Source organism: Sinocyclocheilus rhinocerous, unplaced genomic scaffold (assembly GCF_001515625.1).
Source record: "Sinocyclocheilus rhinocerous isolate Xijiao unplaced genomic scaffold, SAMN03320098_v1.1 scaffold564, whole genome shotgun sequence".
In the NCBI taxonomy this organism is placed as follows: domain Eukaryota; kingdom Metazoa; phylum Chordata; class Actinopteri; order Cypriniformes; family Cyprinidae; genus Sinocyclocheilus; species Sinocyclocheilus rhinocerous.
The window spans coordinates 2,144,099-2,163,239 of NW_015645070.1; the positions used below are offsets into that span (position 1 = coordinate 2,144,099).

Sequence of the window (19,141 nt, forward strand, 5' to 3'; positions counted from 1 at the left end):
GGATATTAGGTAAAGACCATGTTCCATGAATATATAAAAACTTAATTTTTGATTAGTAATGTGCATTGCTAAGGACTTCATTTGGACAACTTTAAAGGCGATTTTCTCAATATTTAGATTTTTTTGCACCCTCAGATTCCAGATTTTCAAATAGTTGTATCTCGGCCAAATATTGTCCTATCCTAACAAACCATACATCAATGGAAAGCTTATTTATTCAGCATATGACTGGTTTTGTGATCCAGGGTCACAAATAATATCCTAAAAATCCTTTCGAACAGACTATGTTACGGAAACATCCACAATCATGCCTGCAGTAATGGGGTGTAATTCAACCTACACACATACCTGCAGTCCTCCTACAGCTCTATATTTAGACAGAGGTCTAACCTAATTTCACAGTGAAGTGGAACAGAAAGAAACCTGTCCTCTACACGTCTCACCTTCTGCATCCAGCATCTTAGGGATGTCCAGGTACTTTTCAGCGACGTCAAAGGCGGTGTTCAGATTAGTCATTGGGTCGTCCTGAGTGAGAGCAAACATCAAAGCATGGGTCATGGTCTTTCATACTGCTGGTCTCTATATGTGGTCAGAGGTTCTAGTAATGTCTCACCTTGCGCAGTTTACCGTAATCAATGAGCTCTGGACGATGTCTGTGAATGAGTGCACAGAAGCCCAATCCATCCTTCCAACTGACAGGGAGAGAGACAGAAAGAGAAATGTAATATATGATGTTGTAGCTCAGCGTTAAGTTGCAGTATCTCTGTCAGTCTTGATCTTTTCCCATCATTCACTCTGCTTCTCTCTAATGCTCATTTCCTGTCTGCTCACCTGATGTGGAAATTCTGGATGTTGACATTTTTGTAGGGAGCTGTTTTTCTCTGGCACCACAGCAGCAGGCCTTCTTTAGCTGAGGTCTCTGCACACACACACACACACACACACACACACACACACACACTTGTATCAAATGGAATCTCAGGAGTGGAAAGATAAAATTGTCATTTAAATGACTCACACATTCCTGACATTACGTTTGTATTAAACAATGAATATTCAGAAATCCAAAAGAGCAGAACTGTATTTTTAGTCAGTCATTCTGTTCACTCTCGTGTTATTTAATACACACAAATTAACTGCCTGCCTACTGCCTTTTTTTTTCCAAGATCTAATGCATCACTTAGGCTATAAACTGAAATGTGTGTGTGTGTGTGTGTGATATTTATATATACCCTCCACTGAGATGTCCTGGATGGCGAAGCGGAGGATAATGGTCCAGATCATCCCCAGAGTCATCTTAGCGTTCCCATCAACAATCTCTGAGCAGAACAAACACACGCACACCAGCATCACATTTACTGTAACAGCTCAACAATGAGATCATTTTACAAACAAAAGCCATATCAGAACCAGAAAGCAGCTTATATAATTCAGATAATTCTGCATTGACAAGAAATTAGACTTGCAAATATAATAAACATGCAGACAGTTTACCATTTACATAAGGCTATATAATTTTCTAGAAATATATACATCATTATTTATATATTTTTTTATTTCTTTTTATAATTTCACTTTTTTTGCATTACAGTTGTGACAACAAAAATGCTTTATTGTTAGGAAAATAATGACACACAAAAAAAACAGTCCTACAAATATGCTTCATTACGTCATTACTCATTATTACTTTTTCCTTTTGATTTTCTGCTTGCTTCACTACTGTGAAAATTCCTCTGGCATCCCTCCACCATCCCAAATACACATTTATTTTCATTAATTTCAATTATATCTTAAATATAATTTAAGCTTTATTAATTAATTAGGACTGTAGAGAGCAGGTTGTGAGCATTAGTGAGTGTTTAGCAAGGTTTTAGAGTCTAAAGTGCAGGAGAATAGCTTTGCTAGGTTATTTTCTTTGATATGAAAACAATGTAACTAAACTATCTAAACTTTTGTTATACTTTTAAAACAAAACTGCTGAACAGGTTCCCAAAAGGTCCTTTTTGGAGACATTCTTAAAGGGACAAATGGTTTATAAAGGCTAAATTATATGAAGACTAAATAATGTCTGTATTCACTTCTAAATACGCCAAAAGTTTCATTTTAATTATTTGTTTTTATTTTTTTTACACATAGATGTGGATGGGAAGTCCCCATTTAAATATCTAGGTAAACATGCGTGTTTCCTCTCCCTTTTCTTAAGCTAATCTCATAATACACTCCACACACATCCCAGTATGTGTGTGTAAGTGCATCCCGGCTCTACCAGACACACACACACACACAAACTGGTAACAGTATTTGACCAAGGCAAAGTCTTTGGTAGATGGCTAATCTGTCTGGAATGCTGCTCTGGATTATACATAGAGAGAGAGAACAGCTAACATGACAAATACACACACACTATAGATTGGTCTAATATATGTGTGATACTGCGAGAACCACCAACTCGCTTGGGGACGTAGAAAGTGTCCGTAAAATATGTAAAAATTATGGCTTTACCCACAATTGCACTTTTGTGCAAGGTGTAGTTTATTTACAGCACCGTAGATATATACAAAAGTCCACGAGTGATTGCGTGAAAAAATATATACAGTGTAATCACCAAGACAAAAAAATATAAAGTGTATTATATTTAAAAAAATATATATACACAAAGGGTATCTTCAATATACTCGCTTTGATGGGGGTTGCTCACTGCACTGCTGTTGCACGCTCGCGTTCGACTTGGTTAACAAGTGATAAATGTGAGTCTGGCCTCCCTTTTTATTGGCCAGACTCCGCCCCTTCTTTGGACGTACCATTTTTAAAACAATACATTTTCCAGTTACCTCTGTACATATATACAGTAGCCATATTTTACAAACACAAAACCTCATTTCAACATTATATACACAAAATAAAACCAATAATATAAATGACCATGATTTTACTTTTACATTTGTCTTTAACCTATTTAACAATGGTTTTGTTCGATTTTGAGCACAGTGCGCCAGCGTGGCGCCAACAATGACGTCATAAGCGGTTGACGCGCAATCGTTCGGTTTCGCCGGTGCCACCAGCAAGACTGATCACGCCAAACACTCGTGACCAACATTAAACAAACATGGAAAGCGCAACATAAATGAGACAATGCATGTAGTATGTATGATCGGGATGAATCTGGAACAGGGTAATGTAATGTGTGAAACTGTCCATGGGCTGTCAAGACGGCATGTACAACCAAACAGAGGGGAAGGGAAATCAGCGGGGTGAGTATGTGTGTGTGTGTGGTGCGGTAAGTGTGTGTGTGTGCATGTTGTACCCAGCGGGGATATCTACTTCATCACAATATGTCAGCTATAAACTGCATGTCTAACCTATTTAACTGTATGGAATGGGGAGGGGCTTCATATGACATGAGATACAAGTACATATCACACACAGGCAGAGCATCTGATAGTCATTGATCTCACATGGTGAAACACTGAACTCATGACCCAGGAAGCCTGCAGGATATAGGTCACTGCTAAAGGGGGGGACAGGGACCTACCCTCTGCTCCAATAGAAACCAGTTTGACTCCTTTGCTTGCAATGAAGTTCAGAGCTTTATTCACATTGGAGATCTTATGAACTCTCATCTTTCCTCTCTCTGGTTTGGCCAAGCGTTCTCCTACAGAAAAATAATTTAAATATTACATAATATTACATCACACACAACATTCTGCCCTCAGGTGACTTAAACATGTACATAAATATTTTGATCAAATATTTATTCCTGACAGTTATCAACTAACTTGTAGTATGCAAGTTCTATATTTTAAATTTGTTTTTGTTTTTTTGGCAAATTTGTATGAACAGAGAGATGAAAGCAGGGTTTCCCGATTCAGATTAGATCCACAAGTTCTTGATTCAATTAAATTTGGCTTGTTTTTAATTCTTTTAAGTATATTTCGGTTATAATGTCTATTTTGCTTACACGTGAAAAAAATTCTCTATCGGCTAATGCTATAAATTATACACTTTGTGTAACTAACTTTGTGTAACTAATTTTCATATCATCATAGAAGATACAAGCTTTAAAAGGTAGAGGGGTGGACTGGGTTCAAGGTGGGACTGTGGTTAGAGGTCACTGACCTGAAATGACCTCTAGGAGCAGCATGAGTTTGAGTCCATCTCTAAAATCCTCCTCAATGTTTTCGATCTGCGTCCCTGCCTTTCGTAGATGAGAATTGCACCACGCAGTAAACGTCTAAAAAAAAGAGTGATTTATAAGTTTAGAAGAGAAATAAAGCAAAAACACAATGCAAATTTAAATCGCCTGGAATGTGCAAATAAGACTTGGCAGAAAATTCTATTAAACTTCAATAGATTCACAAAATCCACACTGAAATGTGCAGCTCAAATGGTTAAGATTAGACTGAAATTATCAGTAACATTGTTGAATATAAATGTAAGCATTTCAGAAGAATCTGCAGAGCTGTAGGTGCTACACAAAGCCTGAAACAGCAAACGAAAGTTATGTTGATAGTACAATACTCTTAAAATATCAATGAAAATATGTAATTTCCTGATGATATGACCAATTTAACCAGTTTTATTTATTTCACACAGCTGCGTTATGCAAGTGCTTGAATACTTTGGTAATTCTGTATTCATCTACAACCATGCCTGATTGTGACAGTGAGAGAGAGAGTAGGGGAGAGTAAGCGCTCTACAGAGGTTGTCATGGCAGCGCTGAGTATCTGTGGCTTCAGGATTCTTCGGTATGTTAGCGAGCTGATGAGAAACAGCTGTGCAGCAGAACAGAAGCTAAACACACTCACACTCTAATACGATTGATATGCCACTTAATGGAATCAAGAGACACTTTAGCTTATGCACGTAAAAGCAGGAGTTTGTTCCAACTTTGAGAGACGAAGAGAAATTTCTAGATCTGGACATGAGGAGAGACAGTACTGCTACATGATGGGATACAGCCGATCCCCACGGGTGGGCTGGGGTGCGCAGTTTAATGATGGATTATGGGTAATAGAGCGCAGGTCAGGTGAGAAACATTGTGGAATTTGGCAGCTAATAAAAGGAAATGCCATAACATGGGAATATCTGGAGGTAAATGTGAGTCAAGCAGGAGGATTATAAATTAATTCAAGAGGAAGTGCAGACACTGGTCGGCAAGGACACACACAAGAGCCACGACTGCAATATTCCAACTTCAGTATGCAAATCAAAATGTGGAAGAATAAAAGCTATGAAGCTATCAATTATACACACTTAAACATTAGACAAACTCTAAAACTAGAGAGATACAATAAACAGTCAAGATGTACGAGCTACCATAAGTTTCTGCAAGCAATGCGACAAAACTAGATTTCTTCCAATAAAAATCACTGAATGTGCCCACTGTAGCATGTCACGCTTTTAGTTGAGGGATGTGCAAAACAACATGTTTTTAACTAGCCGCCAGGCTGCCTAAGTGACTATTCAACTAATAGTTTTATAAAGAAGTCCTGTGTAATTAGGCTGACTGGTTTTCTTAGGGGGCGTTAATATAAGACATGTTCTTCTGTTCAAGAACAGTTCGACAGAGCGCTGAATTTAATGAACGGATGAATTTATAGATGTTTCACCATGCAAACAGCTAAAGCACAGGATGCTGTTTGCATGCTAATTAAATGCTAAAATTTCAAAACCAACACACACACACACCCACACTATCATTCTCAAGTTTTGGGTTTTTTAATGTTTTTGAAAGAAGTCTCTTATTCTCAGCAAAACTGCATAAAAAAATCAGAAAAACAGTAATATTGTGAAATATTAATACCATTTAAAAAGAACTGTTTTATATCTTAATATATTTTAAAATGTCATTTATTTCTGTGATGGCAAAGCAGCCATTACTCTAGTCTTCAGTATCACATGACTCTTCAGAAATCATTCGAATATGCTGATTTGGTGCTCAAGAACCATTTCTTACTTTGGCGCTCAAGAATTAGGGCTGTGCGATTAATCGCATGTGATTGTCATGCACATCTCATCAGTAAAGCCGGTTCTGTGATCTGTGAACAAGCTATGCAAAACCGCGTTCATAATCACAGACAAATCGCCTGCGATTATGAACGCGATTTTTCGTAGCGTGTCAGTGAACTACGGCTCTGTGTATTAAATGCCGCTCTGTCTTAAAGCACGTGATGGAGATTTACTACTAATCACAGAACCGGCTTTACTGACGAGATGCGCATGACAATCGCATGCGAATAATTGCACAGCCCTATCAAGAACCATTTCTTACTTTTACTATCCATGCTGAAAACAAGAAATCTTGGAATTTTGGAAACATGGAATCTGATGAGAAAGAACTTTCTAAAAAAAAAAAACAGCATTTACTGCCATTTTTGATCAATTTAACAAGTCCTTGCTGAATAAAAGTATTAATTTCTTTCCAAAGTTACGGAACCCAAACATTTAAGCAATATAAACAACATTATGAACATGCATACAGTTTAGCTAGATTTTTGCTCTATATACAGTATAGCAATTCACACTTAGCATAAAATGCACTAAGCCTATGCGCACAAAAATGTACAAAACAAAAAGACACATTCACACATTATTATCTATGCAGAGGCATGCAAATGTATACTTACATATACAAATGCATGTAAATATAGTCACACAGGCAGCAGATCTCTGCTCACTCAGCAGGAATGCTGCTAGATTTCCTCTCACACCTACACCACAAATATTTCTTCATTATAGCTCTTTTTAACCCTCTGTTTCACTCCTTTTCTTTCCTTCTTTTCCTCCTCTCTCTCTCTCTCTGGTGTGAAATACAGCACAGCTCAGCTCATCGTCGTGGGGTTGCCATAGCAACCACGAATGCCAGAAAACCTACAAACAATCAGGCGGTCTGAAACACACGCATACACACAAACTCCCCATAAGCCACAAAAATGACCTGTTTATTTACAGCTATAGTGAAAACTGTTTTTATAGAACATCTCTCAAATACATACAGCAGTCCCAAAAAGTATGTGGGCACTCAAAAATCTTTTAAATACCAGCGCAAAAAGACGTGTGTACCACATCCATCTGAGAAGAGAATTACACTATAAGGCCTTTAAAAGTTTGGTGACACTTTATTTTAAGGTCCAATTCTCACAATTAACAAACCATTAACTACAACTTTTGCCTGAATAAACTCCTAATTTGCTGCTTATTAATAGTTAGTAAGGTAGTTGTTCAGTTTAGGTATTGGGTAGAATTAGAGATGTAGAATATTGTCATGCAGAATATGTGCTTTATAATTACTAATAAACAGCCAACATGTTATTAATAGGCATGCTAATAAGCAAATAGTTTATAGTGAGAATTGGTCCCTATACTGAAGTGTTACCAAAAGTATAAACTATCAATCAGGCGATAGAAGGCATGTAGAAGATTGTATTATCAGAAAAGTTCTGATCATATTTGTTGATAAATTTAGAGGCCTTCGAAATTCATGCATATGCATATTAAATACCATAGAGAAGGCTTTATAGGGTTAAAGAGATAGTTCACCCAAAAATGAAAATTTGATGTTTATCTGCTTACCCCCAGGGAATCCAAAGATGTAGTGACTTTGTTTCTTCAGTAGAACACATATGATGATTTTTAACTTTAACCGTTGAAGTCTATCAGTCGTATAATGCATGGCAATGGTAACAAAATCTATGAGAGTAAAAAAAACATGCACAGACAAATCCAAATTAAACCCTGCGGCTCGTGACGACACATTGATGTCCTAAGACACGAAACGATCGGTTTGTGCCAGAAACCGAACAGTATTTATATCATTTTTTACCTCATCCGGTGCGTGAGGTGTGTACGTGCTCTGGCGCTTCACCAACAGCAGTCGACAGAAACATCTGATATTAGTGAGTTTTGATCAATCAAAAATAGCATGTGAGAAATCACATTCAGCGTATGGCCACGTTCTACCAGTGCTGAACATATCCAGTCCAGTCCTGCTCCTCTGGAAGTTTCTAGTGATCTAGTGAAGACCTTGACTAGCTGGTTGAAGTGTGTTTACTTGGGACTAGAGCTCAACTCTGCAGAAGCAGAATCGGACACCTCTGCCATATTGCATTGAGATAATCTGAGTGAATAAAATGAATTCAAGTTCACAGCATTTACTTTTGATGTTTCATCTCAGTTAGGCGTTGGGACGAGCTGTGATCTGATCTAGACTGCTAGAACCATAATAAAACAATATCACACGAGCAAGAGTGAGTTATACGGCCATAATGCACTCTTGCTTGCGTGATATTGTCTTTATATGAAAGTTTAACAAACAAGTATATGAATAAGTACAGAAAAGTCCCTTGTTTGTTCAACGCGTTCAGGATCTGGTGTGTCAAGACGTCTGTTTCTAACTCGAAAACAGATGTGTCGTCACGAGCCGCAGGGTTTAATTTGGATTTGTCTGTGCATGTTTTTTTTACTCTCATAGATTTTGTTACCATTGCCATGCATTATACGACTGATAGACTGCAACGGTTGGAGTTAAAAATCATCATATGTGTTCTACTGAAGAAACAAAGTCACCTACATCTTGGATGCCCTGTGGGTAAGCAGATAAACATAACATTTTCATTTTTGGGTGAACTATCCCTTTAAAGAGGTAATAGTTTACCCAAAAATGGACAAATTACACTTAGATTACCTTTGCTGTCATTTAACACTCCATTAAAAAGTTAATAATGTAATATCAATTTTCAGTGTAATCTTTAATAGATCTTAACATGAATATGCATTCTGATAGAGTACATTATAATGTTGTAATGTCTAAATTCACTATTTAAAACAATAAAAAATATTTTAGATTTTCATTTTTTATTTATTCAGACAAAATATTTTAGAAATTTCATATTATTTAATAACATTACTAATTATTTAAATATAATATTTAAATAATTAATTTTAATATTTAAGAATTATTTCCATTTTACGGAAGATATCCTATAAATATGATCAGCTTTTCATATCAGACAGAATTTTAAGATCAGCACATACCTAATCTAATGCAATGTCATTCATACATTTTTTTATGTATGTATAAGTGACCAAATACATTTTGGGGCCACTGTACATTCATTCTCAGTGTGAGAGCCAGAGAAAGAGATCAGGAATGAAACTTCTCAACACACAAATGCCTGTGCAGCTCTGCCTACACAGGTGTGCACGTGTGACAGGTATAACAGCTGTTACCTGTTTAAACAAAATGCTGAACGCATACACACACAGACACTAATGACATCATCCCCTTTCAATGGATGAAAAGCCTGTCTGTCTCGGTTTATCTTTCACATTAGTGCTGATTGCTAAGGCAAACATCATTACTGCTTTGAACAAACCACTATCCCCGAGTATTAGACACATAACTCTAGTAAAAATCTAGTTTTTTTCCATCTGTTTCTCTCTCTCACCCTATCTGTCTGTTAGTGGGCTGTTTGTTGGTGTCTGCTGGCTTTCTCCTCCAGACAGGAAGTCCTGATCTGCCCCTGAGACGCGCGGCCCACTTTCTCGGTTCCACACGCATTCCACATTATCCACCCCCCACACACTACACCCTCCTAAGGTGAGCCTGTCTCTTATTTTCACGTTTCCAGACTCAGAGTTTAATGGCTCATTAATAATCTTATCAACAACGCCAGCGGCTTCACTTAGAGCTAAATGCTGACTCGCTCGGATCGCTGCTTTCACGTTAATTAAACTTAAAACACACAGCGTAAGTGCACACACTTACTCACTGCGATGTTGCATTATCTATACGGTTTTATGTGAGGAACAATAGGGCCTGGTTCTGGGTAAGTCTGTCGGACAGATACAAGGAACAAAGTCCTCATTTGGAGCACATCATCAGGTTAGGAGCGGCACATGATGATTTGCAAGAAGACCTTGACTTTCACTAAGATAAAAAAAGAGTCTGACTTGACATATTTGACTTTGCAAACTGCAGAGGCGAAGGAGGATCAAACAGAGTCAATAAAATAAACTTTTTAAGAACGCACACACATACACACACATCAAAAAACTGCATCCCGCAGCATCTCGGTCTGGCTCGAGCACACACACAGTCTCAGCAAATGAGGTGGCAGCATTTTCTACGCTATTGTGGAGCTATTCAAGCTGTTCTTTCACTGGCTGAAAGAGCACAGTGAGGGATAAAGTACCTCATCACATCCTGACATTAAACTCCAGGGCAGGAAATTACAGAGACTGTGTCATGCACGTCATGTCATTCTGGTGGGGACAGCTGTCGTTCACAGACGTGCTGGTTATGATGTCATTAAATAATGATGCATTATCTCATGAATAGTAAATACGTATGCATGAATAAAACATGATCTTATACTGTTTTGAATGAAATCACGAGACAAACTTAATTTGAGCATTGCATTAATCTTCCACTGTCTGTACTAGGATTTTGTGCTGCCCTACTACTTTTTTAATAAAACACAATTGCATTTGTACATCAGTGGATGAATATTAGGAATGGTGAGACATAGCAAGCTGCAGAAAAGCAATAAAATGGAGCCTGTGTCAGACAGCTGCAGGGCTGTAACCACCATAGGTCTCAATAATCAAGATATGGTCAAATTGTCCCCCCAATATTTGATATTCTTGATGCTGCTCTGTTTGCTGTTAAGATGACAAAAAGTTTTAAAAGTTAGTCTTTTAGACTGGTCTAACAGCATTTGTTGATGTCAAAATGATTGAGATGGCCAATCCAATCAAAGAAGGCAGGGCTCACTGTTCACAGAAGCCAAACGTGAATGCCAGCTCAACGCTTCAGTTTTAAGAGTGAAAGAGTGCAAGTTTGGTAGCTAAACCTTTAATATTTGACAACTGTTAAGATAGAAATGTTAAATGACCAAAGTAATAAGTGATGCAAATCTCATCAATACTCATCTTTCTTGTCAAAATATCACTGTTTGGAATTGAAAACACATGATTTATGTGATTGATGTAATGTAATTCATAAGAGCTGTTTTTTTGCATATTATATTAGGCTTATGACTAAGATTGAATGTGTGCATAGTAGGGCTGCACAATTAATCGAATTTCTAATTGCGATTACAATTATGGATGCCACAATTACGTAATCGTTCAAAGCGGCAATTAATCGTTCAAAGTCCACTTATGTTATTCTGCACGCTTAAGATGTGTTTATTTATTTCTACATGTTATCTTAAAGGGTTTTTCCCATTATTTTAATTTTAATTTTAGTATAACATTATAATACCATTCATTTTTTTACTATTTTATAATTTAAAGAAGAAACCAATCCGATGTTTATTTGAGGTTTAATAAGGGAATAATCGACAATTATGATTTTTGTCAAAATCGTGCAGCCCTAGTGCATAGTGTGAATGAATTAAAAAGGAACAGTTCACCAAAAATGAAAACTGTCATCATATACATTTACTGAACACAAAAGAAGACATTATGAAGAATGTGGGTAACCAGTGGGTAACAGTTGCTGGTCCCCATTGACTTCCATAGTAGGAAATACTATGGAAGTCAATGGGAACTGGAAAAAGTTTGGTTACCAACATTCTTCAAAGCATTTTCTTTTGTGTTCAGCAAATTTAAAAAAAATTTATACAGGTCTGGAACAACTTGAGGGTGAATAAATGATGACAGAATTTACATTTTGGGTCTATCCCCTTGATGAACGTAGCTTCCTGGAAGCCTTTTGAAAGCTTTTCAATCTAGACTTCAATCTACAAAAAAGTTAAATGACTCAGGTGTTTTTACTTTGTGGTGTATATTAAAGTGTATTACAATACAATAATATATGCAAATAGTTCAAAGACATTACTTTACAACAATTTCCAGATATTTTATTTTCTCTCTTTTCTTCCGTTAATTCTTTGATTCCTTGAAAAATTCTAATAAAATAAAGAAAAACACTGACCATGACAGTTGGTTTGGTTCCCATTTTTGGGCCTTAGAGAGCTGTGACAATGTTGCTGTCGGTTTCTACAACTGGTAACAACCGCACTGAATGCACAGCATTAAAAATATCAAATACTAATGCTGTATCATCACTTGATGCAATACACTGGCTAAATTAGAGCTTCTGCTCAAGAACTGAAAATGCCAGCTTTCCAAAAAGTGGTAAAAAAAAATCAGGCATGCAATGACGCCTAAGGATATCACGAGTTATATGCAGGCCTACATGGCATCTGTGCCCGCAGAACTCCACGTAATTGAAGCAGATGCCATTCACAATGTTTTACACACACCCTGCCACTTGCGAGTTGGTTTATTAGACATTTTGGCTAATTGGATTATGCTTTCAGCGACCATTAAGAGTTTAGTACTCATACCATCTTTCATAAAATGCGGCAGATTTTCCCTAAAAATCTGCAAAGAAACATGGGAAAAAAGTTATTGATGTAGAGATGGAATGTGTATGTCAGTATCTTCACAGAGAATTTTAGATTCTTGTTAGATCTGAGATCTGCGACAGATTTCAGGAAACTCACCTCAAACCGGCTTAAAAACAGCCACTGTCTCCCACTGGGATACTCAACTTACCCCTCTAATAGAGGTAGAGAGAAAGAGAACAAGTGAGAGAGACAGAGAAAAACAGAGGATTGATTGCGACAAGTAGACCTAGTTTAATTCTTTATACTGAAAAAGCCAGAAAAGGTTTTTCCCCTCCTACATTAACTCTTTACTACCATGAAGACACACACCAAGAAAATACACAATGTTAGGGGTGCAACGGTTCAACTTACTCACGGTTCGGTTTGTATCACGGTTTTAGAGTCACGGTTTCGGTACGATTCGGTATGTGCTATGTTTAGTGGAAAAACTATATTGTCAAATAAAAATAAAGAAAATACGAACAAATAATCTAACTACAAGCAACAGCACAAATAAATACAATAGAGCAAAGATACAAATAAAATAAACAGTGATTTTCAGTTTTTTTTAGGTAGAATTATCTTTAAGAAAGTGCTGTCACTTTAAGAGAACGCACTGATCCAGTGCACTGATACTGTTTGTTCAGCCGACTATGGCTGCATTCCACTCCACTTTTAGACAAGCACTCGCAAATTTCCCTAAGCACTTCCCCTCGGGGGAATCCCCGCTGCCATTTTGAAGTGCCTTACACTTCGTGAAGTGGACGAGGGAAGTTTATATGGACAGACCCTCGACCCCTCGATTTTGACCGAGGGAGCGAGTCTGCTTCATATGCACACTTCAGGCCGCTCCATAGACCACAATGCAACACGATTGTGACGTCATCGCAGATCGCGGTTAATTTATCCCCACCCCAAACAACTCTATAATATATAAATTATTTTTTTTAACATTTATAACAGCCCAAACATACCTATATACATATAGAATGCTGCACCAAACAAATTCAAAAGGGAAAAAATATAAACAATAAACCAACTCCATAGCTGATTCTAAGTGATCAAGGTCTTAGGACGTTCCAGTTCAGCCCATTCCAAGGGTTCCGCCAGAAGTGGCCACTCATGCAACGTAATCAATGACGTACAAGTAAACGAGAACGCTTCGGATGAGCGCACACACAGATCTTCTCACTGCGTGCGCGAGTTCGCGTCTTCTGGCTCTTTAATATTTAAACTGGCAAGGCTTAAATGAGTTTAGTTTAAACACAGATAGCAACGTGTGCTGTTCAGGTCTCACCTGCGCTATCAACACGTGATGACGGCATAAATGACAGTTATACTGGCATTCAGCACTCGCATTGATTAAAGAGTGACTGGTTTGTCCACGTATTGTTTTTTTTCTCTCATCGCTCTTGTTGTAATGTATTGGGAAACCAGAATTTGTATCCATCAACAGAAATATGCATTAGCCGAACTCTAACAAACTATATTACAGAAGCATTGTCAGATTTAAGTTGAACCATGGTCCCAGTGCATGCCGAACCGTGTGTGGCGAACCGTACGGTTCGATTTTTTACCGAGAACCGTTGCACCCCTACACAATGCAGATTATCAGATAGATACAAATCTCAGAACCCAATGATATGTGACTGATTCAGATTCACTAGAGCTGAACTGTTTCCTGTTTTTGAAGATCTACATTTTTTCTTATCAGAGCATCAAGATCTGCAAACAGAACCACTTAAAACCTGCCCAAGGCAGACTGAACTACTGCAGTATGGAAACACTTAACTCACTAGAACTGTTTGCACACTGTATGGCACTGCAGGACAAATTTCAGTATTTTTACATTTTCTAAAGGAAATTCAATACTATGATGTTAGGATACAGTTGGTACGGAGCTGCTTGTGGTCCCTGGACACTTAACAAGCAATTTAGAAATTCAAAGTACTTCAGTTTAAATGTTCAACTAGCATTTGAACGTATGAAAATGATGATACAAATAAGTTTATAAAATAGTCTTAAGTCAACCCTTATTAAAATACACACTGTGTTTTGGTTCACTTGAGACTACCTTAGCCTATTTTTATCAACATTTTCATACGTTCAAATGGTAGTGGCAAATACCTGCAGTAAAACTTCTGTCGAACATTGTCGCAAATCTGAATGCAGTATCAGATTTTCACATTCAAATGTGCTTTGCTGAAAACTCTACTTAAAGTTGCAGAGTTTTACATATTTCTGTGCCACTAGCAGCACCAATAAAAATGGGATCTGCTTGTTTGAATGAAACAACATTGACTAAACCAATGCAGTAACTTTTGGGACTTTGAGGGTTTGAATCGGGTGTGCCTCACACGTCCTGAAAAGTGAAGCTGCAGGCTCTTTGATCGCCCCCTGGTGGCTGGCTGCAGTACAAGTCATAAACCCCGCACTCCATGTAAACGAATGGGACTTGAGACTAAATAAAAAAAATAAATTACACTTCCAATACAATTTTCCGAAAGATGGTTTTGGTCATTTAAAGTAGTTGTTATCACGCTGATATATGTTCAATTGTTCGTTTTTGTGATAAGCTTGATTTTAGCTAGTAATTTGATGCTATAAAAACGGGGCGTGTCTTTATGGTTGATTGGGTCTGCGGGAGTTTGGGTGGGAGTTTGATACCACCTCACGACACTACTGCGCAGACTCTGGCTCCAAACAAATCAACGAATCTCTACTGCGCAGACTAAGGCTCCAAATGACGCGCAGACTCGTCTACTGTGCAGACTCTGGCTCCAAATGACGTCATTTACTCAAGATGGCAGCGGCCATACTGAGATGCTTTGGCTTCACTTTTCTATAGTGGAAGGAATTGGAGATGCGTCGTCCATCTTTTTTTACAGTCTATGGTTTGAATCCTTTTTTTTTTTTTGCAACTTTGTCTGTTTGGTGCCACTATAATGCAGATTTTTTTCTATACGATTGAGTGAGAACAGAAGCTTACCACATATAATACAGTTCAAAAGTTTGGAATCAAGATTTTTTTTTTACTTTTTTGAAAGAAATCTCTTATGCTTATCAAGGCTGTTTTTTATATATATATAAAAAACATTTATATTGTGAAATATTACAATTTCAAATTAATATTTCTTAGAAAGAGTGCAGCATTTGTGTCAGGACTCTTTGAGGAATAGAAAGTTTAAAAGTGTAAAAGTCTTTACTGTCACTTTTGTTCAATTGAATGAGTCCTTCCTTGCTGATAAAAGTATTAATTTAAAAAAACTTGACTGACCAATGATTTTTGAAAGGTAGCATAAATGAAAACAGAACATTCACTGAAACCTAACAGAACTCTGTCTTGTGGCTCTACAAAATGAACTGTGGTAACTGAAGACCCCATGAGGCTTTGCTGATTGGCTGAGAAAGCATCAGGAAGGGACACGTGTACAAAAACAATGAAAATCTGACCTCACAGATGGGGACAGGCAAAAAGGAGAGAGAGTTCATAAGGTCTTGCTGCAGTTTTAAGCTGAATCACCTCACACCTGTCTGGCCCGAGGGGCTTTTTTTCTCAAATTGCAGACAAATTCTCACAGATGTTATTAGACAGGAAAATGTGTGTTTCTGATTCTATTGGTCCAGTCTGAACTTGCTGAAATACTTTCATGCATAAACATAAACTGCAGCCAATCAGATGGTTTCTCACACACATTCACTTTCTCAGCTCAAATCTACTCCAGATTTGACTTAGTCCATATGACTTTTATGAAATGGGGGTCAGGGCTGCACTCTATACCTGCAGTGTGTGTTGTGTGTGTGTGAGTTTGCAGAACAGACTTCACTTCTCTACTGACCTTTCAGCCCTGTCAGAATGCAGAACAATAACCAATTTGCCTGACACACACACACACACACACATCATTAAAGTCACAGAGGGTGTTTAATAGGCAGTATGGAGCAAACATGTGTTTGTTTGTCGTTAATGAACAGTGTCGAAAATGAAGCTCTATCACAATGTAGTGCCTATCTACCGAGACAGGGAAAAAAACACCTCAGGGCCTTTTCTAGTTGTGTGTCTCTCATTTCCATTTGACCCAACACACACACATATACATATAGCATGACATACATAACGTTAATGTCTTAAATTCAAAATATGATGATCCTGCATTGGGCAACTGATGCAAAACTTCTTAAGGGGTTTAATTTCCTCTCTTAACACTCAGTTAAGTAAGACTGAACATGTCTGGTCTGGTGGAAAACTCTTGACACATGGTTTTGTCACGGGTTTATGGTCGTAGGAGCTGAAGTGCAGGACTCTGCTTGCATACCTGAGCATGAGTCTTTCCCGACGGTAGCTGATGACATCATTCAGGAGTCCACAAGCTTTCGAGGAAGGAAAAAAAAAAGAAACGCGGGAAAGTTTTCCAGCAGCCGCGTACGGGGTCTGTTATTACCATTTTTGGGCAGACTCGCTCCCTGACAAGCCCAGCCCAAACCGCAGCAGATTCCAACACTCGTTCTTTTTTCCTCCCCGTTTTCCAAGGGGGAGGAAAAGAGTGTGCGAGCGACAAATGTTTCACTCATATTTCAAATAGTTTTTTAGACTTCTGTGCAAAAAATTACATCCGAGACATTTTTATAAACACCCCCTCCCTCAACTAACGGTCTACTGGAATGCGTTAACGGAGCTGGCATGGGCCTAGAGTTGGCAACCGAGAACCGGTTCTTAAACAGGACCGTTAAACATACCGGAACCGAGCGATTTTCATGACGTTTGGTTCTGTTAACGGTACATTCCACTGTTGATGAGCACTGAACACCGTACTAAAATACTCTTGACAGTGTTTTCTAGCAACTACTGTTCACCGCAACACCGCTACTGGGAATCAATTTGTATGGTCCAATTCCCGAGCGAATGACTCTTATGAACCGGTTCCTTTGAAGTGAATCAGCGAGGTACGTTTCTCAAGAAAACAACTCCTATGAACAAATAATTTTGATGAGTCAAAAAGAATTCTGAATCATTATAAGAGGTGCCTAAATTAATCTGAATCACTTTCTGAACCACAAATTATTACTTGCGAATGCGAAATTAATCCAAATTTGCTTTATGCTGTACACTCTAAAAAATGCTGGGTTGTTTCAACCCAAATTTGGGTCAAATATGGACTAACCCAACCGTTGGGTTAAATTTTTACATTAAATTTTAATAAATTATATTTATATAATTTGGGTTAAAAGTTGGGTTAGTCCATATTTGACCCAAAGTTGGGTTGAAACAACCCAGCATTTTTTAGAGTGTACTTGTGAGACTTAGTCCATGTAGTTACTGACCAGTTATTCACATGACAGCGTGTAGTTAAAATACATATTTTATGTTCTGTTGTATTTGGAAAAGCATAAACAGAACAAAATTTTATTACAGTTGTTTGCAATTTGTTATATCTGTTCTGTTGTAATCAGGCGTTACATCATCATTTGGCAACAGAGGACAGTAAATGCAACACGAATTGCATTTTCTTTCAGAAGATACTTCCTCAAAAGTACTAAAGAACCGTTGGGGAAATGGAATCGATAAGAGGAATCGGAACCAGAATGATTCTCAAGTCTACATGGGTCACACCTTTAAGCGGCAAACAGGGTCTGCGTGCCGTGACCGTAAATAAAGTGAGTTCGTGCTTTCTGCGAGCGCAGCAGATTATATGAGCCGCATCCACAGAGCAAGGGCTGCTGTCGCTGACATCTGTTGCGCGCGGTGAGGAGAATAGGTGGGCGCACGGTGTCCGGTGATCAGGGTAACGGATCGTTTGACTGGGGGCGGGCCGTCACAACGCTCAAATGAATGGACAGACGGAGGGGTGAATAGGAACACGCGCAATCCCGCAACAGATGTTCCTTAAATTTCTTATAATGAAAGCTGATGCTTTAGGAATATGTACAATTTATAGACTTTTGATTTTGTGTACTCGCATGTTTTAAGGGAAACAAATATTATAACGTTACACACAATATAAATAAATGCATGCATGCGTCGCAGTGCAAAGCCTATTTCACAGGCAGCCCATAATTAAATATCTACATTTCAATATGTTTTTTTTTCTTCTGCTTTGCAAGTTCCCTTTGCACCGTTGGTGTGGAGAGATTATAGAGCGTAACGTTACCTTTCGCTGTTGTTTCTCCCAGGCGGGGTCAAGCAGCAGATCCCGGTCCCAGTCATCTTCCTGCTGCCTATAGTCGTTCTCTCCTCCGTCATAGAGATGATGATGTTGTTGATGGTGGTGGTGATCCATTCTGAACTGCTGTTCCCGTCTCTCTCCGGTCTCTCTCTCTCTCTCTCTCTCCCACAGAGCGCTGCAGTAAACACTCCCGTGCGCACTTAAAACGATGGGCACTAAACTAACGGCGCTGCCTCGTTTTCCCCTGCCCCGTTCACTCTTCCCAAAGTCTGTGTCTCCTTGTCTTTCTCGTTCTGTCCGTTTTTTTTCACGGCCGCTATCCAGACTGGCGAGTAGACAGAACCGCCAGCACGAGCATCGGCAGCGAAAACTTCACAGTTAACGGAAAAAAATAAAAAGAAGGACGACGCAGGGCGCCTGATTGGCTGGTGCGCAAACCCTTAAAACCCGCCCACTAGAAAAAGCTCCGAGGTGATTGGCTAATATCGCTGTCCTTTAAAGGGGTCATATGATGCTGCTAAAAAGAACATTATTTGGTGTAGGTTGTCTGCATGGACGTAGGTATTGGAAAAGCTTTCA

At 38.4% G+C, this 19,141-nt stretch overlaps 1 protein-coding gene across 5 annotated transcripts in view; it reads right to left on the reverse strand.

The window, feature by feature from the left end:
• The window catches only part of actn1 (actinin, alpha 1), a 34,046-nt gene extending 15,114 nt beyond the window's left edge, over window positions 1–18,932 (reverse strand). For all 5 annotated transcript variants that reach the window (XM_016508722.1, XM_016508720.1, XM_016508721.1 and 2 more), the window contains exons 1-7: window positions 18,548–18,932; window positions 4,117–4,231; window positions 3,533–3,652; window positions 1,233–1,319; window positions 832–919; window positions 614–692; window positions 444–525 (exon numbers count right to left, since the gene is read on the reverse strand). In XM_016508722.1, coding sequence (XP_016364208.1) covers window positions 444–525; window positions 614–692; window positions 832–919; window positions 1,233–1,319; window positions 3,533–3,652; window positions 4,117–4,231; window positions 18,548–18,676 — 700 coding nt within the window. In that variant the 5' untranslated portion in view covers window positions 18,677–18,932. The remainder of the gene's footprint in view (window positions 1–443; window positions 526–613; window positions 693–831; window positions 920–1,232; window positions 1,320–3,532; window positions 3,653–4,116; window positions 4,232–18,547) is intronic.
• Window positions 18,933–19,141: the final 209 nt, after the last annotated feature.